This window comes from Urtica dioica, chromosome 4 (genome assembly GCF_054948205.1).
Source record: "Urtica dioica subsp. dioica isolate 48M chromosome 4, U.dioica_male_clone48M_v1_H2, whole genome shotgun sequence".
Classification (NCBI taxonomy): Eukaryota; Viridiplantae; Streptophyta; class Magnoliopsida; order Rosales; family Urticaceae; genus Urtica; species Urtica dioica.
Window position 1 is genome coordinate 1572503 of NC_142759.1, and position 26047 is coordinate 1598549.

At 35.0% G+C, this 26047-nt stretch overlaps 3 protein-coding genes across 3 annotated transcripts; all 3 read right to left on the minus strand.

The window, feature by feature from the left end:
• Positions 1 to 2810: 2810 nt before the first annotated feature.
• LOC149399099 (uncharacterized) lies at positions 2811 to 5638 on the minus strand. Its single transcript, XM_089611080.1, has one exon. It carries the CDS (start codon positions 5558 to 5560, stop codon positions 2975 to 2977), a length of 2586 nt encoding a protein of 861 aa, XP_089467206.1. The 5' UTR covers positions 5561 to 5638; the 3' UTR covers positions 2811 to 2974.
• A 5439-nt stretch (positions 5639 to 11077) lies between these two features.
• On the minus strand, positions 11078 to 12256 carry LOC149399100 (receptor-like protein 44). Its single transcript, XM_089610939.1, has one exon. The coding sequence runs from the start codon at positions 12119 to 12121 to the stop codon at positions 11303 to 11305; it is 819 nt and encodes a 272-aa protein (XP_089467065.1). The 5' UTR covers positions 12122 to 12256; the 3' UTR covers positions 11078 to 11302.
• A 10107-nt stretch (positions 12257 to 22363) lies between these two features.
• LOC149399101 (AP2-like ethylene-responsive transcription factor ANT) lies at positions 22364 to 25775 on the minus strand. The gene is made up of 9 exons (XM_089613176.1): positions 25107 to 25775; positions 24539 to 24968; positions 24337 to 24419; positions 24205 to 24213; positions 24018 to 24106; positions 23834 to 23907; positions 23699 to 23749; positions 23272 to 23348; positions 22364 to 23165 (listed from the first exon to the last, which is right to left on the minus strand). Exons 1-9 carry the CDS (start codon positions 25399 to 25401, stop codon positions 22738 to 22740), a joined length of 1536 nt encoding a protein of 511 aa, XP_089469302.1. The 5' UTR covers positions 25402 to 25775; the 3' UTR covers positions 22364 to 22737.
• Positions 25776 to 26047: the final 272 nt, after the last annotated feature.

The window sequence follows — 26047 nt, forward strand, 5'->3', positions numbered from 1 at the left end:
GCCATTAGTTACTCTGCAGAAACACTGCAAGAAAGAGATTGGGAAGGAATGGCACAAGATTTCACATGTCCCCAACATCTTGTTTAATCGCAAACACGTGCAGAAAGATGGCGCTTCGGATCTAACAGACGTGACAGTGAGAAAACATGGATCACAACAATCCACAATTACTGGTAATTTAACTGTCCTTCCCTCCAAATAAAAAATATTCATGTTTAATGTTACAAATAATTAGGAAACTAGCCAATTAAAACTAGAGCAATTTCTAATTAACCAACGTTTTGTACAATTTTAGGTGAATAGCCAATGATTTTTAAGTTATTAGTAAACTTCAGTTAAATAACCAACACTTTAATAGACAATTTCAGTCAATTTACGTGTGTAAATATTTGATCATGATTATTTACCAAAAATTTATTAAAAGTTGGCTAAATGACAAATCAAAACTGTAAATAAGGTCATATATTAATAGTCATATTCTAATTCTTCATATCAAACACTTGCATTAGCTTTATTTACTTTAAAGATTTTAATATCCATTTTTTTTTAGAAGAATGTCCGTCTCTTGTGGTGATGTTTTATTGCTCGATTTGATTCATGGAACCTTATTTGATGAGCATTAACCATAGCTGGATATGTTTATGGTACTTCACAAATTAATATGCTATTTGGTAAATTCTGATTTTCAGGTAAGTTACTTCTGGGCCTGCAAAGATGAACATCGAGTGACTCTGAAGCTCTTCTTCTCTAATAAGATTTAATACTTATTATTCTGAAGCTCATCACATGAATCATCTGAACCTTTCGAGCAATCATTCTATGGAACTTAACCAGTGGTTTGATTGACAGCATCAACCACTGGATTGCACTGTGGCTATTTTCTTCTTGTGGGGAGTTTAAAGGGAAAACTTCAACAGCAAGGAATTTTTTTGCTTTTTGAACAGCATCATACTATGGAACAGAACCAGTGGTTTGGTTGACTTCTAATCATTCTATGGAACATGTTAGTATATTTTCCATAGATATATAAAACAAATAATTAGCTGTTTAGCCATCTAAAACACTAGCAATTTGGTTTTAGCCAACCTTTCGTTAATTTCCCGTAAATAGCCATCTTGCTTACGTGGCAGCTTATTAATTGAATTAGTTTTACCTTTTTTCCCTTACGCTATTTTAATTAGGCAGTTTTTTTTTTAAATTTCGAATTAAATATTGAAACCGAATAGGGAAATTTTCAAATTTGAAATTTGAATTTTGAGCAGATTTTGAAAGTTCTCAGCCCATTAATTGTTATGTATTTGGAAATTTTCAGCGTTGACTTTAGGTAATTAGTTTCTATTTTCGTTGCAATTCATTATGGATAAAATCTGTATATATATTCTTCATTCATTAATATTATTTTGTCTTCCATATATTCATAATTTCAGAATTTTCGTGCCCAAAATATTTCCAGAATTTTTTCAATTTATTTACATGAATATACTGTAAATAGGCTTTGTATTTACAGTGAATATACTGTAAATAAGCTTCGTATTTACACGAATATACTGTAATTATGATTTCTATTTACACGAACATACTGTAAATATGATATCTATTTACACGAACATACTGTATAAAAAAAAAAATTAAAAAAAAAACCATAAACTTCTCTCAGCAAGAAGCTTGTCGATTTGCACATGCGTTCCAGGAACAAGAATGAACTTGATTCCCAGGTTATAAAGGAAAACAAAATTCCTGAGAACCAAAATTAGTCGAGAGAAAAACAAAATCATAGATCGTTGCGTTGAGACACGGGATCGTCGCCGCCACCTTCGTCGCCACCAGCAGCAGCCCCACGCCGCCCACCGCCGCGTACCCCAAAATGGCCCGCGCCTTCGTCGCCGTCCACCATGATCCCCGCGTCACCTCTTCCACAGCGTCCTTCTCAGATTCGAAATCGTCGGCGGGATCGAGGCCAAGCGCGCCGGTGGTGGGATCAATGTGGATCACCTGCGTGTCGCGGCGCCCCACTCCCTCGATCTCTCTTTCTCGGCTCTCTCTCTCTCTCGGCTCTCTTTCTTCTTTCCTCTTTCTTTCTCTCTTAATGATCTTAATTAATGATCTTAATGACGTCCTTAATAACCGCGAGCAGTTATATCATAATATTTTGTATTAAATGTTTTATTTTCAGCATGTTAATGGGCGGGAACGGTTGGGAGGTTATTTTGGTATTTTTATCTATGTAAATAAATTTGGCTGGCTATTAACACAAAATTAACCAAATGTTGGCTAAATCCAAAAACTGTCTAAAATGGGGAGGCTATTTAGCTATATAACCCTATATAAAATTATGTGTGATTTTGCTGATAGATGATAGACATGATATTTTTATAAATTTCTCGATGGATGGTTGTCCAATGTGATCTCTCGTCTGAAAAAACATAATTCATGTAGAGAAGTTGAAGTGGATATTTGCTTTCTAGCAAAAAAAAAAAAAATGGACATTTGCAACGAAATAACTTATATTTCTTCGAAGAGCGATAGAAAGATGAAGTTGTTGAAGAAATGGTCAACCAACTTCGGATTGGACCTTTTGCCGGCTGATAAAGAGCCGTTTCCGATTCCCAACGAAGCTGGGAAACCCGTCGCGATTACAACGCTGGAAGACATTATTCAACAGCTGTTACATGTAACCAAAAATCGACCGGTTTTCTTTAGTTGCTTTGAAGCAAATTCGGCAATGAAGTTGCTTATTACAAGCGTGCCATTGATGCTGGAGGAGATTTACAACGAAGACCATCCTAACGAATATATTTATCACATTGAAAGGAAGAAAAAAAATGATGTATATGTAACAAAGTAGAGATAAAAAAGAGTTTATGGCAGTTAGTGTTTTTTTTTTTTTTTTTTTTGGTATCTTTCTCTAGCTTAGTACTTCATTAGAGTCAGCGGATGGTACATGAGGAAAAAATAATAGTATGGAAAATCAGATTTATTTGTTAGCACTATCAATCCCTTGCTTTAAAAGTGAATGTGTGTGAGAATGAAGATGACACCCCATTTTTTCCATTGTGCTTGCAAGTTCTTTGCACAACTCTGCAAAGCCTTTTTTAAGCAAACCATGTATGAGTATCTCCCAAGCCACTTCGTCGCAGTTATATCCGCACCGTAACAGCTTACAAAACACCGATTTCGCCTCTTCTTCTTTACCCTCTTCGCCGAGCTTGCACACGAGTGACTTCGCGCGGTCGAGCGAAGGAAGGTATTGCTTCTCGGCCATCATGTCCAACAGCTTCGTCGCCTCTCCGTACATTTTGGAGGACTCGCAACAGCAATTGAAGAGAGCGCAGTATATATCCTCGGTGGGCGAAATTCCATTTTCGCCCATGTGGTCCAACAGCCTAAGGGAGATATCCAGTCGGTTTTCGCCGCAGAGGCCCACGATAAGCTTCTCGTACGCCCCTGCGTGGGGCCCGCATCCACGCCGACCCATTTCCTCGAAGAGCCTCGTGGCGTCCTCGAGCTCCAAGTCCTTCCAAACCTCGACGACCGGTTTCAGGTAATCTTCTTCGTCACTTTTCTTCTCCTTCTTCTTCTTGATCATAGGCTGGATCAGGCAGCGATACGTTTCGCAGGAGGGCTCGCAACCCGCGGCGATCATGCGGGTCAGAGCGTCGAAGGCTCGATCGATCGAGCCGAGATTCCCGTACATGTCGATCAAGAAAGTGTAGCTATACGAATCCGGGGAAACCCCGTCTTCGATCATCTTCGCGACCAGAGACTCGGCTTCTTCCGTGTTCCCTTGGTTGCAGTGGGCTTTGAGGAATTTGTTGTGGAAACGCGAGTCTGGTTTCGTTCCGGCCGAGATCATCCGGTCGGCGATTCTCCGGGCGTTCTCGAACTCGCCGGATTCCAGTAACTCTCCGGCGAAGATCGTGTACGTCACCACCGTCGGATTCACGCCCTTCCTCAGCATCGCCTCGAGCAACAGCTCGATTTCGACCCTCTTCTCCTCCTTGCAGATAGCGCTGATAAGGGCGTTGTAGGCGCACTCGCTCGCCGGAAAATTCTCGTCGGAGATCATCTCCAGCGCCTCGGCGATCCTACCGGCGCCGCAATACCCGCTGATCAAAGCGTTGCACATCGTCTCGTTGGCGCTTATGCCCTTTTCTTGGAGAGATTCGAATATCGAGTCGGCTTCGTCCAATCTGCCGTTCTTACAGAGCCCGTCGATGAACACTCCATAGGTGACCTCGTCAGAGACCAGGCCAGAATCGTTCATCATCCCAAGAAGCTTGTAAGCTATGTCTATGTGGCCGGCCTTTAACTGGCCATGGATGAGCGAAGTGAAGGTGATCTTGTTCGGTGAGAGCTTTCTTTTGAGCATCTCGGAGAGTAGAGACATCCCTCTGTGGACCTGATTCCGCCGGCAATGGCCGCCGATCAGGGACGTGAATGTGACGGAATCCGGCGGACACTTCTCAGACTCCATGAGACGAAAAACCCGGAGGGCAGAATCGACCATTCCTCTCTTGCAATACCCATCGATCAGCACGTTGTATGTCACCACGCTCGGGACCAGCCGATTCCTCGACATCTCTTTGACCAAATCCGAAGCCTCGTCGAACTTCCCGTCCCTCGTGAGGCTTCCGATGAGGACATTGTAGCTCTGAGCGTCCTTTTCCTTCATCTCTCTGAAGAGCTCGAACGCCTCGGTAACTCTGCCAAGCCGGCACAGAGATTGGAGGAGAACGGTGTGAGTCTTAACGCTTGGAGAAAAACCGTCCGTCCTCATCTGAGCCAAAAGCTCGAGAGCCTCGTCGTCCCTTCCGGCCCTGCAAAAACCGTGTATCATGTTCGCATAAGCCGGCTCGGTTCTCTCAGGCATTTCGTCGAACACCTTGCGCGCGGTTTCGACGCCACCGTTCTTCGAGTAACCCCATATCAGAGACTTCCGAGTGAAGTTATCGGGCTCGAAACCCGACCGCAACATCTTCCCCAGAAACGCCTCAGCCTGAGCCACGTCGCCGAGTCTACAGTAAGCCTCGATCACGGAGTTGAAAGCATACAAATCCGGAGAAACACCATTGGGTTTAGCCGAGATCTCGGAGAATAAGCTCCTGAGCTCGTTCATCATAAGGAACCTGGAGAGAGAGGCCAAGAGCAAGTTGTAGCACCTGAGAGAAGGCTCAAACCCTAGCTCGGGGAAGAGAGTCATGACGAAGCGCGCGTCTTCCGGGGAAGCACAGGACATGGCCATGGAGAAGCATATCCTCTCGGCGGCGGAGAAGAATCCGGCGGGGACGAGGAAGTTTTGGAGGAGAGACGCGTGTGATCGGACGTCGCGGCGGCGGACGGGAAGGAGGTCGAAGAAGCGGAGGGCCGTGCGGGGGTGGATTCCGGCGCCGGCGCCGGAGAAGAGGTCGCTGACGTGGACCGGGGTAATGGAGCGGAGGATGGAGGTGAACTCGGGGCTCTGATCCCAGTCCGGTAGGTTTCCGGCGAGGATTGATCGGAGGTGAGAGACGATGTGTGTCGAGTCTGTGACGCTCAAACTCGAACTCGTTTTCCTCAACATTTGGTCTCGTCTTCACATGTAGTCGGTCAAAATTTCTGTATTATGATACAACTTTAAGAGTTTAAGTTCAGTTCCATTGATAATTGTAATACAATTCATTGGAAGATAGGAAAAATAATACCCCCCAAATAGCCCATTTAAAACTAATTAATTATACACTTCTATTAGTTTTAATCTAAACATTTTAATCTGAAATTTAGCAAGAGAATCTACCGATTTTACATTGAAAATATTCAAGGAAATAGTCATACTGAGAAATGACCGAAGTTCTCTTTGTATTAATAAAGACAAAATGACCGAAGTTCTCTTTGTATTAATAAGGGAAAATAACACATTTATACCATGTGTTTTAGTGAAATGTCGAGTTTAACCCTCAGTTTTCAAAAATGTCGAGTTCATACCCTCTGTTTAACTAAAATGACGAAATTATACCCTGAAATGAATAACAGCGTCACAAATCTCCCTTTCATTGATATTAACTCTTATATATGAAAAACCGAATCAAATCTAAATCAGTACCCTAATTTCCAAATTCTCAATTTTGAAATAAAAATAGCCATAAATTGAAATTAAATAATAAACTCACACCGTCTAAGAAATGACTTCATTCTGTGTTCGAATTGTAACTCTAAATATTGGATTCTCTGTTCGAATATGCGATTTTGATGACTATCAACTATCGATGTTTACCCTTTTGCCTCTTTCTGTGTTCTTCACGATTAAGAGACTGTTGTTTATTTTTTAGTTTTTAAATAAATTACATATATGGCGCGAATGAATAAAGATAATTGGTGTTTATATTATAAATATTATAATCAACGTCAATGAAAAGTCAATAAAAATAATATTTGTGACACTGTTGTCTATTTCAGGGTATAATTTCGTCATTTTAGTTAAACAGATGGTATAATTTCGTCATTTTAGTTAAACAGAGGGTATGAACTCGACATTTTTGAAAACCGAGGGTTAAACTCGACATTTCACTAAAACACATGGTATAAATGTGTTATTTTCCCTATTAAAATAAAGACAAAATGACCGAAAGGTCTCTTTGTATTATTATTAACTCCAACATTAATCAACATCATAATATTTGCAACTGCTAATTTATTGCATGTGCTAATATTTTCTTCGTCGAAATCCTACAATTTTTACTATCCATAACTTGTAATCTCTAGGTAAGCCTAGCTTAGTGGGAGAAGCTCTGTAATAAGCAGAACGAGTTGCTGGGAAGAACATCTGTCTCAGTCCCTCGGCCTTGATGATCGGAAATATGATACTCGATGCGCTCTGCACAACACAATCGAACTCAGATAAACAAATTAAACGTTTTACAGTCACTCAATTGAAAAAAAAAATAATAATAAATAAATAAATAAATAAAAATTATGGTCACCCAAATGAGACAAGCTCTGATCCATAAGCTCCTGAAGGAAAGAAACGGAAGCAAGAGACGGCCGACACCGTATATGGCAACGGCGAAGAAGTGGAGAACGAGGCTCAAGGGCTGAGGATTGAGGCTGGAGAGCAACGCCACCAGTCCCGGGGAGCAAGTGCCGCCCAGGCTTAGGTAGTCGAAACACGCCTCTCTCATCTCTTTCCACGCCTTATCCGGCGACGCCGAGAACACCTTACATAACTCACCCGTCAATGTGTTAATCGTTGACGCCACGGGCTGCAAAAAGGAGAAAAACCGCAACAAAGATGTTTATTATCATGGGTTTTGTTACAAAACCAATTTGCAGTGAAAGGAGTACTTCATTACTTTATAAATTTTCGGATGTGGAATTCTTAACATGACTCCAAACTAAACCTAGGCATTCATAATTGAATGGAGCAGAATTTTCCAATTTTGATTGGTTCCATAATGAAAAATGGAATTTCCATTTTGTATTGTTTTGTTTCCTTGTTTCTCGGAATCCTAGGCGTATATCAAGATTCGAATTTTTTATTTTTTATAGCTTTGGAGCTTTGATACCATGTTAAAGATCATGTGATATTATCTCAAAACCGATTAACAGAGAGAAACATGATCTATGACTTTATTTATGAACCTCTTTAAGTCCATTTATCATTTTTAACAAAATTTTATAACCACGTAAAATCCAATTAGTTGTTGGGTTTTCAAACCTTGCGCAAGGTGTAGAAGGAGTCGAAGTATTTGCACAAGGAGTCAGCGTTTTTGAGATCGCGCAACAGTCATTCCTCCCCATGTCAAAGGGTGTCTCATATTGAAAGCGTCTCTCATGAAAAGCACGCCGGGAGTCGGGTGTGGATTTCGCGGGCATGCTTCGGTTTGGCATGCTTGTGATGTTGCCTTTGTCCATTGTGCATACAAACGCTTCTCGAACCTCCGGAAATAACTGAAAGGAAGGTCATTCTCTCAACATCTTGCTAAGTGTGTAAACTTAGACCCATATTCTTGAATATTACGGTATATTTAATTAGAAAAATACAATTCTACATCTTCCCAGATTCTTCAAATCAATTTTTTCCCCAAATTTCCCAAGATATTAGGTATAGACGAGGGTTTAGATGGAGTGCAATCGTGAAGTACGTTGATCTTGGCCATGAAAATTGGAGTTTTTTTCTTGATAAAGAACATAAATCGTGTTGGAGGCGAAGAGTAATAAGTGGATCGTGGTGGAGCCAAAGAGAAATAAGTGTGAAAAAAGAAGCTCTTAAATTCTAGAAAAAATAAATTAAAGCGTTGAGAGAGAGAGGTTTTTTTTTTATGGCACAGTTTATTAATTGAAGAGAATGACAATAATAAGGTTACAAAGGTAATTGCATAAAATATGTAGTCATAATTTGGATTAAATTAGATTTAATTAATTTTGATCTCAAAATAGTGAGAAAGTCATATTGAAGAATGATTCTAATATGTAAAGAGTAAACATCTGTTTTTTATAATAAATAAATAATAAAATATTTGAATCTTGTTTTTATTCAATTTCAAACTAATTTTTGCAAGTAGGCAACTACAAAAATAAATCTCATTTATTTTTTATAAAATTTTGTGGATTTTATTCAAGTGTTGTGAGTTTGAATTGTCGCTTGTGACGAGTGGTGCGGGCCAAAGTCACACTATGCTTGCAAGGAAACAAAAGGATAATAATTATAAAAATACATTTAAATGGAAAAAGGAAGCCGTTGTTTTGATTAGAGCTTAGAAGGCAGAGAAAAAAAAAATAGCACATTTCTTGTGACTGAAACAAATTGTAAAGACCACTCACACACCACAGTGCTATAGTAATTATCATAAACATTATTTTTTTATCATTTTTTTTTTCTTTCACATGAGAAACACCAATAAAATAAAATAAAACTTTACAATATAAGGGGGCAAATGGGACCCAAAATCATGATGAAATGGAGAAATGCATGCTATTCTCGGAGGACCCATTAATGAAGGAGAGAATGAAATGAAGGCACATTTGACCATCTCTTTTACTTTCGGCGTTTTTTGATTTTTTTTATTTAATTAAATAAATATCTCAAGGAAAATAGAGTACAGCTACAGTAAGCTTAATTGGTTTATTTTTTTAAAGCTCATCAAGACATTGATTAGACAACCACACAGTGTATTTGTGCTGTGCTGTGTGGAATGACTAGGACCTAAACTTTTCTTTTTCTTCATTCTTCTTGTTCATCTCTACGACAAAGCTCATAATGTATTATGTCCCAAATCTTGGTCTAATTCACTCGTGCTTATGTTTTTGTTCTCTTTTCCAATTTTTTTGGAATAATTTTTTTGCCCTTTATCTTATTGATACATAATCCATAATATTATTTGGTATCATAAAAAGATCACATTGAGCATTATTGACATAAAAAGATCAAATTGAGCATTATTGAGATTTGAGTGGTGAGAGTAGGATTTAGTAGAACTAGAAGTAGGCAATTTCCTCAATAATATTTAAATTCGCAAAAATTAATTACTTTATTAAGATCGAGATTTCATCTTTCTTATTAAACTTATATTTTATGAAGAAAAAGTAAACAAATACCCTTAGCTACTTGTAAGGGTCGGAACTACCACAGTGGAGTTCGTAAAGTGCATTGTGGAACTTTTGTTAGTTGAGAATCGCAAAGAGTCTTGTTATGGAGTTTTTTTTACCGAGCTTAGCATAAAGCATAAAACATCTAGTTCGAGTCTTGGTTACAAACACATATAATAAAGTTATGAACCACATAATAAGTTTCAAACATTGTATAATATAAATCAATATTTTTTTTTCGTTTAACAATAATTTATAACTTATATTCCATCAAACTTCTATATTCTTATCTTGAAAGTCGTCGGAAAAATGTGGTGGCTCACTGTATATATGGCGGTTTGCCGTAATAAGTTAAAATTTTGAAAATCTATATGGCTTAGATCAAACCACAATATTTTATGAGGTTTTTTTTATATAAAAAAAGTAAAATATATAATTTTTTTATATAAAAAAAGTAAAATATATATAATTTTTTTATATTCGATGGTATTGATGCAAAGACATTGCAAAAAAACGGAATTTTTACGAAATAAGAAAGTATAACGAATTAAACATTGTTCTTTGTCTGATATCCATAGAAAAAACACAATTTCCATACAATTTGACAAATATTTAATCCTTGGTTCTAATCCCTTATACGAATCCTTGGTTCTAATCATAAATTTTCTATATATAATTTTAATTTTGGAATGATTTTTAATTCAAAACAAAAATAAAATGACACCAAAACTCAGACTTGAGATGAACTTAAAGTATACAAGATATTTTTTGAGAACTTCAACGAGCTCAGGCTAGGTTACTAGGTCCACGTTCTACACACACCAACAAATTTATTGACCAAAAAAATTCAAATTCAAATATAAAAATGAACCACCTACAACTCTAGAAACCATTATTTTCCAATGAAGTAATATGTAATTTAATCATCAAGCCAAGGTGTAACTTTATTTAAGCAATGGATATTATTCATTTAATTAGAAATACAACCTCCTACTCCTAGTCCTAGTGGAATAATAGTTCGTCTTATTATTTTATTTATTTAATTTTGGGGAAGGAACAGAACTCGACAATTCCACACAAATTAGCTTCATTGGTCTCCCAACCCACCATCTCAGAACAAACAATCGCTTTGAATACAACACAACTTCATCAGGATATATACATTGACATAGTAAATGCCATGACTTTTTTAGCTTCCAAAAATAAATACAATGATATATATATATATATATATATATTAAATTTGGGGCTGTAGAACCAGACGATATCACAATTTCGATCACATGGAAATAAAGACCCCCAAAAAAAAAAAACTCGAAAGACACATAACAGCAAAACTGACAGAATTACTAAACTAACTGTTCCTAAGTGGAATCACACAGAAACGGCTAGCAATTGCAACGTATTTCATCACAATTTGTAAAAATCTAAATAAATTAAAAAAAAAAAAACAGAGAAAAAAGAAACGAAATCGACGAGCTTTGAATCGAATCGAACAAAGGCAAAACAAAAGACGAATTGCAATTTACATTTTACTAATAACACCAAGAAGATATATTAACTAATATAGTCTCTCTCTTAAACCTTAATCTCTCTTTCTCTGCTTATGTGTCTGAATTGGGGATTTCTTTTTTTTGTACAATGTCCATTGTCGTTGGTGTAGTTGTAGCTCGTTTACCAGAAAGAAGAAGAAGATGAATAAGGAAATTGAAGAAAAAAAAAAAAAAAAAACCTATGCCAATCAATAGTCCGGCATGAGGTGAGTGATCTTCCCTTCCTCGGCGGACGTTTTCCGATCGGAGACTCGCAGCCAAAAGCAGACAGCGGCGAAGCTCAGGACGAGGCTCGCGAAGCCGCTTCCGAGTCCGATCCCGACGATCGCCATGACGGAGAGTCCCCTCTGCCGGAGCGGAGGTAACGGATAGCCGTACAATCCGCGATTTCCCCGGAAAGACGACGCGTTGAGTCTCGGTAGGTTTCCGGTGACGGAACGATTGGAGAGCGCCGGCGGAATCGGACCGGAGAGGCGATTATAGGAGAGGTCTAGGGCAGAGAGACGGAGAAGAACCGCGAGCTGCTGAGGGATCTGACCTGAGAGGAGATTGGAGTGAAAATCGATGACGTTGAGGTACGTGCACATGGCGATCTCCGGCGGAATCACGCCGGAGAGGCGGTTGGAGGAGAGGTTGAGGACGGCGAGGTTGACGAGAAATCGGAGCTCCGACGGGATCGAACCGGCGATGAGGTTGTGCGATAGGTCCAGGGATTGGAGGTTCGTACAGTTGGCGATGTTCGGAGAGAGAGTTCCTTTGAGAGAGAGGTTAGTTAGGGTTAGCTTGTAGATTCGGCCGTTGTTACACGTGGCGCCCTGGAGGTACGACGTGAATCCGCTGCACGGTACAGCGAAATTCGACGCCGTCCAATTCACTAACGGACCTTCGAGTCCTTTCCTGACCTCTCTCAGACACCACTCGTCGCTCGCTTCGGCTTTAACGGTCTCCGTCGCTGCCGTCAACGCTATCCACCACCACCACCATCGCCAACGCCACGTCATCATCATCACTGACTGTTTGTATTCTTGTTTAACTTGGGGTGGGGAGAGAGAGAGAGATAGAGAGAGAGGAGAAGTGAAGAACTACTTCTTTGTTCTTCTTCTTTCCTAGTAAGTCCCTGTGCGCACACATTTCAGACAGCGACCATACGCGCCGGGGCATTCTCGTCTTTTCGAGGTCTGAGTCCTTTTTTCAATATGTTTTTTTATTACTTAATGGAAAGAAATTGTATGAAAATAATATTTAGACACTATATTCATTATATTGCTTATGTTTTTTTTTTTTTTTTTTCTATTTCTCTTCTTTGATAACCATAATTGTACTAAATATTTATTTGATGATATAATTAAAGCAAATATGTCCACATGTCCGTGCAATTGATCTCGCAAGAAACATATATACTGGTTCATATAACTTGTGACTGGTGTGAAAAAAAATATGCGTTTGAAAGCTTATGATTAGCTCTATTTGAAAAAAAATTATTCAAAAAATAAGAATCATCTTGAAGAGTGAAGACCTTTACTAGGAATCAAGATGAAAGTCAAACTGGTCTTCAAACGAGTTTATAATTTTCTAAATGAAAAATCCGATAATTTACAAGTAGAATCAACTAGATCATTTCACACTATAGTTGTGGACAATCTGCAAACATCTATTATATATTTTGTCATAAGTAAATTCACACTGACATTCCCTTTTTTTCTAATATAAATGAGTAGGCATTGAAAAATTTATAAATGCTCCAATTGATTCTAGTAATAAATCATCTAAAATCGATCAATTAGAAGAAGAAAAAAAAACGTTAACAACCTTTTACTAAGAATCAACATAGTATTCTACGTGACTCTTGATTTTCTAAATCATCTATATTGGATGATTTATTAGCATAACTAGATACAACTATTCATTAGTTTGCAAATTCGTATTCATTTCTAAGAAAAATAGATGTAGAAACAAATAGTTATTACCAAAATAGTCCAGATATCCGTAGTTGCTGACTCGTTGTAATTCATCCGGACTATTTCAGTGAGAAACTTTTTTTTTTTTTTTTGTGTTTTACGTGTGATGGGTGAAAGCTATACATTTTTTTTCCTTCTAATTTTGGCAACAATGAGGTTAAACTATCTTTGATAACTAGTAATGATATGCTTGTTGGTTTACAAGTTAATTAATCTAAGTTCTTCTATTTATCATGGTGTTTTTGTTCTGCTATAAAAATGGAAGGTTGCATTTTATTACCAAAAAGTACATGTATTAAAATTGAATTGCACATTAATTTAAGGAACGATAATGATTTTCATCAGCGACATCAGTAGCCGCTGATGAGAGATAGACAATGTGACACAAATGTAATTGGGTCCCACCTGTATTAGTATATCAGCAGTCAGCGACCGCTGATACTGATATAAATCAGTACTTTATAAGGAATACTCATGTTTTTTTTTTAATTATTAGCGGAATTTCAGTAATTGAAAGTTTGAAATAAGATTGGCATTTACTTAGATAAGACGTTCAAAGTTTGAAATAAGGTGATAAAGTGATGCTATTCTAATAATCCTTCTTGGTTTTGAAATTTAACCACTTTCTTCATATTTACGGGTATAGCCTATAAGCATAGGTTTGTCTTTAGGCATTTGTTTGAGAGTAAACCAACAAACGAAACATGAGTCACTACACACCAACACACGGTTGGGTTGTGAAATAGTGATTTAACCATTTGTAGGAGTCATGTAGACCAACAGAAAGTGAAGGGTGTCTCTTACACTATTGGGCCCAATGGGCCCACTTAAACACGTTTGTGATGCAAAAATATTGGGTCCTCAAGCCTAAGTGGATCTTAAGCCCCATCTTAAAAAAAATTATTTTATGTTGTTCATCAAAATAGAGACCTGTCGAGAACGTGCAACTTTCACACAGTTGGCAATATATCAAAATAATTTTACATGTCACTTCTTCCAACAACATTACAATATTTTGAAAGGTTTGTTGTAATGGTAAAGACATTCTAGACATTACGTGTGAACTTCGTGCACGCTTGCATGTTTGTACGAGTGAAAGCCAATTGAGTGTGACATTGCTTGTTTTATTTTTTTTTTTAATTATCATTCACCTTAATTTCCAACTAAGGGTTACGACAATTAAGAGGAAAAGAGGAAAATGAAATGAATTTAATTTGCCTTATCTTCTTGTACTTGTCATTGGTGGTGACCTAAATAATTTAAAGGATGAGTGGTGTGTTCCTATTACTTTTTCTTTTGGCTTTTAGTTTGTTTGGTAAGTGGATGGATTACGGACATTAGCACTATCTGTTTATATATATATAAAACACAACTATTTTTTTTTTCATTCATAAAAACAACTAATTAATAAATGGCTTTTAAGCTTTTATGTATAGAAGTCTCATCATATATAAAAGAATGTCACAGAAAAAAAAATGTCTTGCCACTCAAACTAAGGCATGAATAACATTAACACTATCTAGAATCGATTCTTGAATAACAAGGAGTAAGTAATAAGAAAAATAAAATAGAAGTTAAGATTTCTATGATACTATTTTTGTAAAAATAAAGTACCTGAAGTATTACGGAAATTTAAATTTAATCCCTAATTTTTTATTTTTAAGAAAATTGGGCTATAAAAATAAAATGACAGTATATGAACAGCACACGAAAAGCATAACTAATTATGGATGTTTATAAAGTGTAGCCCCGACGAGTTATAATTTTTATGTGGTACAATTTGTTGAGAAATTGAGACGTTTAAAAAGACGTATCTTATATTTTTATCGCGCACACAAAAAAAATAAAAAAATAAATAGATAATAAAAAATATAAGAGAGATAGAGGGATTTTGTATTTTTTATTATTTTATTTCCACTTTTGCCCTTTTAGATTTTTTTTAGGTAGTGGATTTTGGACAAGCTAGAGCCCACAAATAGGTGTCTCCTACTAATGCTGAGCTACTTTACAGCTCAAAATAATTGGGAAGGCTTTGCTAAAACTAAATTTCCACTATGAGACATAATTATACATTGTTGAGTTTATGGTTGAAATTATACGAAGCCATGTCATAACATATATATAGCCGTTTCAGCCACTGATCTGAGGAAATAGAAACCTATGAGTATATTTTAGGTTGTTGAATTGGTTCCATAGCTAAAAAGTTGTTGAATTGCTTATTCTTTTCCAAACGTTACCACAATAATTGAATCTAATAACTAACTTTTCGGTGCTTTGTCGTCCGGAAGCTGGATCTTAACATATATATATATATATATATATATACATATATGTCTATATATATATGTATGTATATATGTCTATATATATGTATGTATATATGTCTATATATATGTATGTATATATATATATATATCAATTTGGGGTTGATTAATTCAGTTCCAAAAATAAAGTACTAAAATATTATTTGAAAATATTAGTAATACAAATGTTATTATACACTTTGACATATATTTGAAAATTACACTATTATATAATGAGATAATTAAAAAACTATGACAATTTAATTTTTTTTTACCAAAATAATTGCTTCTAATTTTAAATTATGACAAAGATTGTCAATAAACACACTTATTTATTGATATGTTTGTCAATAAATAAAATTATTTATTGATAAATTTGTCAATAGATAGTCATATTTTTTAAATTAAAAATAATTAATGAATGTTGGTCAAAGAAGATTTAAATGGTCATAATTTTGGTATAGCCCTTGTATGAAACTCAAGTTGATATAAGTGGAGATGGAAATTCTTTGGGGGCGACGAAGAACCTGAAATGGGTCATAGTGAGCCAATCAAGGTCTTGTATCTAGGCCCCTCGAAATGGGCGAGTCACTGGTAACTTTGATGTACAAGCCGTACAAAATTGTCACGGCTCTCGATTTCAATTAGTACAATAGATTTTTTTTTTCTTTTGTACAGCTTCAACTAATTACATCAGTTGTTATAAAACTGTTGGTGTTCTTTGTACACTGATTAAAACAACTCTCTCAATTACTATCCAAGATGGACCACGTTTTCAATTATTTAATTGTCAATGGTACTTTAAAGTTTAAACATATTATTTTAATTTTTATCTCCATATATTAAACATTTAATTGTTTTGTTTAAAACAACTCAAACTGTCAATATTTATCATCTTGTATGTTCTGTAACTTTAACATATAAATATATAAGTGGTACTTAGGATAGTCTAGTGGTAATTACACACTACCTCTTGTGTAGAGGTCGTGGGTTCAATCCCCACCGCAGCAAAAGCTGCCTTAAAAAAAAAATATATATATATAAATATATAATATATATTATATGTATATATTGTGTGTGTGTGTGACTGTGTGTATAACATAAACTGTACAAAAAAAATGCCAAAACTCTCGGGATCACAAAAATAATATAGGTTTCAATTCACTAATTGAAAAATAAAACAGTGATGTGACAATAATACAAGAACTAATATTTTCAGTCAATTTCAAGGGCTTGATAGTTTCATATTTTTCTTTCTTCTGTCACTTCACATTAAATCTAAATCCGTACATGATCAGATAAAACCAATATAAGAATCTTATTATATATTTTTGTTTCGAAATATCTCATTTTACAATATATTATTACTCGTGGTTTACACATTTATTTAACTTTTTTTTGTTTTTTACTTTTTTACAATTTCATTTAATGTTGTTTTTTCTTTTACAGTTTCTCTTAGAGCATCTTTAATGGTTTATTACTTAACAATTGTAAGGATTTGCTTGTAAATATAAAAAATGTTTAGCTAGTTGCTTAACTATTGTTTTGCATATTGACTATTGATTTAGCTAAACAAATCTAAGCAAATTAGCTCTATTAAGCTAGTTGCTTAACTATTTAGCTCTAGAAAAATCTATGTGACAAATAAAGCTAATACATTTAGCTAAACCATTAAAGATGCTCTAAGTTAGAATAAAATAAAATTTTCTAAAATTAAAAAAAATGTATATGCATTTATGAAAAGTAAAAAAAAAAAGTTTTTTTTTTTCTTTTAATTACCATCTTCAAATAAAATCCTTGTAAAATCTCTCCATCAATGATCGAGAGATGAAAAAGATGGTAAGGGAAAAAGAAAACAAGGACATCTATGATCAAGCAACTCAACTCTGAGATTGATGAAGACATTTAAACTCTGTTCTTTCGATCCAATAATTTAACATTGATTTCGCATACATTATTTTTTTATTTAGTGTTACATACATAAGTATAATTAATGTTTGTTTCGAGCGTACATACGAAAATATGGCCGGAACCCGATACAAATTCATCAGCCCAGTCTATGAATAAATTTGCCTGGCCCAGCTGATTTGGGCCAGCCATATAAATATGGAAAACATTCATCAGTACCTCATTTGAAGACGGTAAGTCCGTGAATACCTTGAAATTTATAACATTCCACAAATACCCCATTTAATTTCAAATAAATAAAATAAAAATGAGTTATTTTTATAGTAAAACGAGACGTTCTCGAACTAAAAAGAGTTATTGACAGTAAAATTACTCAATGTTTTCAATTCGGTCCACTTTAATACTCAATCTATTAAAAATTACGTGAAAAATACTCAATATAAAAAAATTGTGTCTCCTTAACTAGTTCGTCCATTAAAATTATATGCAATAGCACTTGTAAGAATCCTGGTAATTTTGATATAAATAAAAATAATAAAATTAATTTTTATTATATTCAAATATAAAATAAATAAATAAAAACATTTTAAAATCTCCCACTCTTCCTCTCTCTCGCTTGCTCTTCTTCATCTTCAATTCCATACCTTTGATTTTCTAGATGTAGAGCTCCCAACAACGATACGCTTCCGTTGATGATGCCCAACGAATTCTCCGTCAACAGTCGCGACATGTCCGTAGGGATGAGGTCATATAGGCCGAGACCAAGCTCTCCGTTGTGTCGCCGGAGCTGGTTCAACAAATCGACCATATCTCCGTTGTTTATTTCTTTTTTTTTTCTTCAGCTGAACGAGATCGTACGACCTTGCCAGTTTCGGAAATGCGATCTCAATGATCGAAATCTCAGCGATTCAGAGACGATTTTTCTTGCTCTTATTTTTTTATTCAAACATCTGCTCCTTCGCGATTAGTCCCATTAATTCTGCCTTCGTTCGTCGGAATTCTTGAGTTACGGTAACGAAACTTTGAGCTTTGATATTTTCATAACCGTCCCGAGTTTTACAAATCGTTGATTGGGCCTTAATCGTATTGTCGAGTATATCAGTTTCGAATATTCACAGTCAAGAAACGGTGCCAGATTTCGATAGTCATAGTCCTGACTCCGGCGAATCGGAGACCAATCGTGAAATAAAAAATTGCTACAATGATCCTCGAAGCGAGGGATTTCGTTTGTATATGTTCAACGCTTATTGCTTATGTCGATCTCTCGATGACCATCGACCACTGCTGTTAATTTGTCATCTAATTCTCTCTAACCTTTCTCTCTCTCTTAAATTGTTTTCTTTTTTATTAAATATATATTTTAAATATTTTTGTAAATTATTTATCAACTTGAATCAATCTTGGCCGTCCAAAATCAGCTTAATGACAGAAATAGTGACGGTGACACAAATTATTAACATTAGCGATTTTTTGCGCAACTTTTAAACATTAATGATTAAAGTGCATTAAATCGAAAACTTAAAGTATTTTTGTCGATAATCAAATAAAAATAAAAAGTGGAGTATTTTAAAATATATATATATATATTAAAATATATAATATTAGATATTATTCATATTTTTATTTAATATACTTATTTTGAGATACCCTGCTTTATACTCCGCGGTATTAGTTGACTACCACGGAATGTGCAGCGTGATAGCGGCAAGCAGCGGTCGATATTATTAATCTTCCATGTAAGGAGAAATCTTGACTATGTACTTAAAACATTATTTTATTTAAAATTTTATTATTTTAGCTAATTTTAAAATAAGACATTTAGAATTTCTGTTTTGTCCAGATTTACCCTTATTTTCTTTTAAAAAACGATCGGTGATTCCACCGATAACTTCAACATTAAAAGTTAGAACTTATATATATATATATACATATATATATATATATATATATATATATATATATTTTCTTATATGAGATGTTGCCTGTCATTTTACAGCTTTAGCGCAAAATCTTGCTATTATCCAGTAGAGACGCATTTCGGCGATTCACCATAGCAATTAAAATAAAAAGTGCTATTAGTATAATGAGAGCAGTAGCTATTTAATTAATTTCAAACTTAATTTTAAAATATTAATCAATTTTTTATTTATTTTGGTGAATTAATCATTTATCAAAATTAACGTATAATTACCAAAATTAACTTATGAAAATGTTTGGCACAATCATGTAAAATATTATCTAATTAATGTGATCACGTTATCAAATATAACTAAATTTTAAATATATTTAAAAATATTTGGTTATATTACAAATCCTTTCAAACTATTTAGCCCGTGAGATTCTTCTAGTATAATTGACATATCTTGCTGACGTGACTAATTAATACATCTATTTTATTACCATTACTAATTTATTAAAGATTCAAGAACACCACTAGTGAAGGACTATTAGCTATTAACTTTAGCTTGCTTTTCTCCACAAAGTTGTTAAACCCCTTTTTGACTATACTGTCATGATATCTAGTAATTCTTGACTATATATAGTTTTAAATTCATATTCAAAAGTCGTGTGTGTATAACCTTTACCTTTTCGGTAATATTTTTGTTCTGGCATCGCAAATTTGTTCCAAGAGTTACTTGTGTTGGAAAAATTGAAATTAAAGACTGTTTGATAATCAATATTAGCTTATTTTTGTGGTATAAATTTGAGTGGGGCCACTCATCAAAACAAACAATTTTAAGTGGGTTTAATTACTGAACTTAAGTTAAGATGACATGAAATATTAATGTTCAAACTGTTTAAAAAGAAGCACAAAATTTTGCTGGAAAATAGAAAGAAAAAAAAAAGTGTCCCACGTCGATGACGAACGTGTGAAAACATGTGTGCATGCAATGAGTGTGAAACTTGGCATATAAAAAGAGATGCGTGTTTCTCATTTCAAACGCACCGAACATTAAGTTCAAAGCACAATTCTCTCTTTCTTTCCTAAATTTGTTCTCTCGTTTTCTCGAGGTCCTACATTGTTCTTCCCACGCGTCATTATATTTTGAAAGATTATTGCACATCATTTTCCAATACCAGTGTGAGAGCAATAACATTTGTAAAGAAATCGTCTAAGGATCATCGACGTTTTTTTTAGATTGATATATGATTTTTGTAATTCCGATTATGTTTATGTAATTATGTATGTGAATTGGCAATTTATTGTTTGGAAAATTAATTTGTTCTAAGATGTCCAACATTAAATAGTGGGGGGAATTATATTTTGAGTAAAGCACTTCATGAGTACATAAAGGTTCTATGATATTTGTTTTTATGTACTTTATTGTTATTTTAATGATTTTTTTTCTTTATGAAGTATGTTTATGTCCCTGCTACAAATTAAAAACACTAGTTTTTGAGTTTATTATAAATCTTGTAACTAAAATTAAACACAAGATGTTGTTTAAATATGTTTGAGATAAAACGCTTTTTTTTAGATAAAATAAAAATGGTTGTTTATATAGAAAAAAAAAGGTGGGTTTTGCGTTGCATATGTGTGTCAAGATACGTGACTTATATTATATTATAAGATGTTGAGATCTTGACTCTAGTTATAAAAAAATAATTCGCAACCACGACTCTGGGTCATGGGTGTAGAGAATTTTCAAACTAAGAATCTAAGATACTGTATTTTATGTGCAAATAAGAACAAAAACGATACTTTGTTTCAGCTCAAAGTAAGACCATAGGAAGTGCATTCCAATTTTTAACTTGAAACGTACCTACAAGCTTAAAGTGCCCTTGTTTAATAATAATATAATAAAGAAATAGCCATTGAAGTTAAAGCTGTCCATATTGGTGAGCCACGTTATATGATTAATTAACATACCATATATTATACGGGGTGGACTTTTGTCCAGACTCCGGACACTACGAAACTATTACAGCACAACTTAAAGCAGATTTATATCGACACGATGATGATAATATAGCATTTCCATTAAGCACGATTTTTAAATAATGTACAATATTCATAATTATGATCCAATGACGACGGTAATAAATTTATTGTCTCTTCTCACCGTACAGAGTCGGTTCCATTAACCATCATGTAATGAAGCTGATCGTTGATATCCTGTTAATTTTACGTAAGGAGAGAGAGAGAGAGAGAGAGATTACATTGGAGATTTAATTAGCTTAATTGTTTAAATATTTTTTTTAGATAAATGGTCTTTGTTTTTGTAAGTGTGTCAACATATGTGGCTTACTTATATTATATATGCTGTTGAGATCTTGACTGATAGTGATAAAATATATTTTGGAGTAATGACTCGTGAGTCATGGCTGAGAGCAATTTTCCAACTAAGAATCTATGATAATGTATTTTATATGCCAATATGAACAAAAACAAGATACTTTGTTTAGGCTCATGGAAAGTGTATATGAATGAAGGTCATGTCAATTTTTAACTTGTAAAACTTGCTTATAAAAAACTTTAAATGTCCTTTTTAAAAAAAATTGCAAAAGTATCAAGAAATGAATAATTCACAAATATGAATATAAATATTGGAGTGTCTTTCATTTAGTCGATCTTGGAGCTGAAACAAAGCATCTTTTTTATTCATATTTGTGAGCCACAGTATATGATCATATGATTCATATTAGACAGTCACGTCTCACAAAAATGCGAAAAGCATATGAAGCATCACAACAAAGTTATCTTAAGATTATCTTATAATAATAAGCCCTTCTTTTAGTGATTTCTTTTACTCACACAAGTAATCAACAGTCACTATATCTATGCCAGTACTTCGCAAAAGATATAGTAGACATTGCCAGAGTTGAATGTTTTTCTCTGATATGGGTAAAAAAAAAAAAGACATGCAATTGCTTTTATCTTAATCATCATTACCTGATACTTTACAGCAGATATATTCATATACGCACAAACTAGACAAATTTCATCATCCAATTGACCTAACCGGATCATAAAATGAATAAAAAAATAAATCATAAAGTCATCGTGAGAATCCATTGACTAACAATCAATGTATAGGTCATCTTTTACCCTCTTTAAAGAGAGGAATGTCTGCTCATCTTTGGTGAAAGGTCATATGCATAAAGGATAAAATATAGAATCATAGATAGGTCAAAAGCTCAAAAAAGCCAAAGGAAATAGTAGTTAATAATTATGGGCCTATCTTACATAGTCACACACCCTTTTGCTCAACTACAAATCATTTAAAATTCACCAATCTTTAATTTGATCTATTTTTTCCCTCCATTTCTTCCTTCACAAGGTTTATAGCTAAAGCTGAAAACTTGAAGGCTATCCAAAAACTTCACCCGGCTCGGTTTACACTAGTAAAAACCCGATCATTGTAGCTTCATGCCCAAGAAACCCACTTCTAGAGAGTGATTAGCAAAATTACCAAAAAAAAAAAAAAAAAAACAAGCAAAATAAGTGTTTCATTATGTGCCGGTCCACGCGGCGAAAATGGGCATGTTGTTGTGAGGCATGGGAATCGAAGAAGGAGTTTGTTGGGGCATTGGAGAAGGAGACGCGACGACCCATGACTCCGCGGGGCCCGTGAAGAACTTGGAGACCATAGGAGGCAATCCAAAGCGATCCGAAAAGGGCAGCTCAGGTTTGATCGGCTGCGGCGACGAGTTCGGCGTGGCTTCGTCGCAGACGATCACAGGGGATTCCTCGGTGTAATCATCGGACGGTCCAGATTGGTTCTTGGTGTTTCGCTTGGCGTGATCGCCGGCGAGAAGGGTGTTGCTCTCCATGATCCGGTCCACGTCGTATCTCACAATGTCAAAATTTGTCACTGCGTTTAGGCCCCGGAATTTTATGGCCGCCACATCATACGCCTCGGCCGCTTCTTCTTGAGTGCCTGATTGATTTTAACTTGAAAATTAGTACATTAAATTGGCTAAAAAAGAATTTCGCAAATCCAACAACTATCGAACAGGAAAAATATAGAATTAGGATTTACTCACTAAATGTCCCAAGATAGAGATCTTTGTTCCCGGCAACTCTGCCGATCCGAGCTTGCCATCGTCCGTGTTGATGATGTCTGTCAAACAGTAATATTTTGATTTGTAACCGCAATTAGCCACTGAATTATTAGATAAGTGACGATATAGTCCACAAACTAGTTTAGTTGAGCAATACAGCTCCAAAACTAGCATTTTTATTCAGTTTCTTATCTTCTTTTCATGAGATTCAATATTTATATGACTTGAAAACATATTAGCCAACTGAAGCAACTTGTTACTTTAAAAAAAAGATACAAGTTGAATTTAATTATATAACCCTAAGAACACTTAATGGTTCAACAATTTGAATTCTTAAAGTGAAATTCCTTTTTAAGGGTATTTACACTTTAAATAAGTTATTTAGTATAACCAAAGAATGTTTAAAGACCTTGTAACTCCTCTATACATAGAAGCCCCTCTTGAGAATCCGCTACTTCTTCTGCAAAACAAAATAAAATCATTTGAGAGAAACATGTATAAAATGTGACCACAAATAAATTGTTGGGAACCAAAAAGAACCAACCTTCTTAAATGTGCGACATATTCCTGTCTAGTCTTGTTTTTCATTTCTTCAATCTCCTTTTCATAGATTTCCAACTGCCAAACATCATTACATTTTCATAATTATTATTTTTATTAAACTCCCATGCAATGATTTCATATTAAATTGCGTAACAATGCGTAAAAAAATGAAAGATTAAATCTACCGAGAAATTGATATGAGTCGATTGTCCCCAGTACTTAATCGCAGCTAAATCGTAAGCTCTTGCAGCTTTGTCTTCCATATCATATCCACCTAAATAAATTAAAAAAAAAAAAAAATGTAAACAAGTTAAAAATTAATATTTATTGTAAAACAATGTATAGAAGAAGAAAAAGAACAAAAATTCTTACCCAAATAGACTGAAGTAAGTGAACAGCATTCCCATGAAGCAAGCAAGACACACAAACAAGAAATTAGTTTAATTCCTGTAAATAACCCTTTAATTTATCTTTTTTAAGTATATTTGTTGTATATAGACTAACCTTGTCTTCCTTTCCTACTCTGGCCTTCTTTTTTGCAACTATTGTCCCATAAATGTGCTTCATATCTACCGGTCCATCTGTGCCTGATCATCATAAAATAAAAATAAAAATAAAAAACTCAAAATAATTATGACATCGAATCATATATCAACTACTAAATTATAATATCAGAAATAAAAAAAAATCAGAAAAAAATACAGACCTTGTTACACCACGATACTGAGAGGTCCTCTGGCCAAACGTGTCAAGAGACTTCCGATGATGAACAGCTGACTTCTGGTCAACTCTCTCGGTCTGACCTCTCTTCTTCTTTGTGGTCGCTGAAATCTGCTGAGACACCGTGACACAGCTGGACTGAGACCCAACAGGACTCATCGACAAGCTCAGAGACTGCAAATCTCCGTGCCCCACTGACCCACCACCGGAGTCAACGCCGTTGACGCTCCTCGACACCCAAATTTCCTCGTCTCCGATGGTCGGAATCTGAAGATTGCTTTCTCGGTTCGCTTCTCTTGGGTCGTTGGGGAAGTAAGCGTAGCTTTGCTTTTGTGGGTTTTGGTAAAACATGTTGTCCAAACTCAGACCCATGAAATCTCTGTCGCTCCCAAAAAAATCCTCGAGTTTCGGGGTTGCTTTGAAAAGAGAGAGAAACAAATAAATTCATTGGAGGGAAATAAAAAAGTTTGAATCTTAAACTCAACCCACAAAGGATTTTTTTTTTTTTTTTTGTGAAAGTGAACAATACGTACGGAGTAATAATAGTAACTAACCTTGATTACTATCATTGAGATTATTATCGTTTGGGTGTGAATGTGACGATCTCGAGAGGGCTTCCATTAGGCAGAGAGAGCCATCAGAGTTGAGTGGCATTATTGAGAGAGGAGAGCAGAAGAAACTACAATTGATGTTACCGTTGCCATTGTTAATATGGTCTCCTTCTTCAACTGAGCCACAGAAGAGTCCATAGTCACTGAGTTCTTGCTGAGGTGAGGCATTAAAAAAGATCGTTGTCGGGTTTGGGTATGAAACCGAAGCAGAGGAATTGGAAGAGGAAGGGGGTTCCATTTTTCAAAGAGTGAGAATGAGAGAGAGAGTGAAGAGTTTTTTTTTTTTTTTTTTTTTTTACTGTTGAGTGCTCATATGGGCTTCATTCTTGTTTTTCTTGTTCAAGGGTTTTTTGATGGGTTTTTGTTGGCAAAAACTCTCCCTCTCTCTCTCTCTCTCTCTCTCTCTCACTCACTCACTCACTCACTCGCTCAACTCAATCATTGGTGAATAAAAACATTACACTGCCATAAATTATATACCAATATTTTTTCTGGTGAGGGTCTTTAGAAAAATGAGGTTTTTTTGGGTTTGTTTTTTAGCTACGGAGGAGTGATTGAACCAAATCAAACCACACATCTAAACAAAATCCCAAATCCTGCAAAAATAAATGCATGTATAGTCTACTTGTATAAGACTTCTTTGTACTGCTACATGCTACTAGATAACTACTAAAATTATATTAGAATTTTTTTTTTTAGAAAATTTAGTTTTTTCTTCTTTATATCTATCTAAATTCTAAAGACAAGCGATAAAGAGAGAATAAAGAAGGAAACTAATCCCTATAAAGTGTAAAAGTGAAACTAATAAGCAAAAAGAATTGAGTTTTTTACTTTTTAACAGCAGCAACTAGCAAGCATACAAATACAATACAAGAAGCAAATGC

Excerpts from the sequence above, each read along its gene's own strand:
- LOC149399099 (XM_089611080.1), bottom strand. The coding sequence starts at position 5,560 with ATGTTGAGGAAAACGAGTTCGAGTTTGAGCGTCACAGACTCGACACAC.
- LOC149399100 (XM_089610939.1), bottom strand. The coding sequence starts at position 12,121 with ATGATGATGACGTGGCGTTGGCGATGGTGGTGGTGGTGGATAGCGTTG.
- LOC149399101 (XM_089613176.1), bottom strand. The coding sequence starts at position 25,401 with ATGGAACCCCCTTCCTCTTCCAATTCCTCTGCTTCGGTTTCATACCCA. Across the intron at positions 24,420-24,538 it reads CAGTATCGTGGTGTAACAAG|GCACAGATGGACCGGTAGAT; the intron begins GTCTGTATTTTT and ends TATGATGATCAG. Across the intron at positions 23,349-23,698 it reads ATGTATAGAGGAGTTACAAG|ACATCATCAACACGGACGAT; the intron begins GTCTTTAAACAT and ends ACTGTTTGACAG.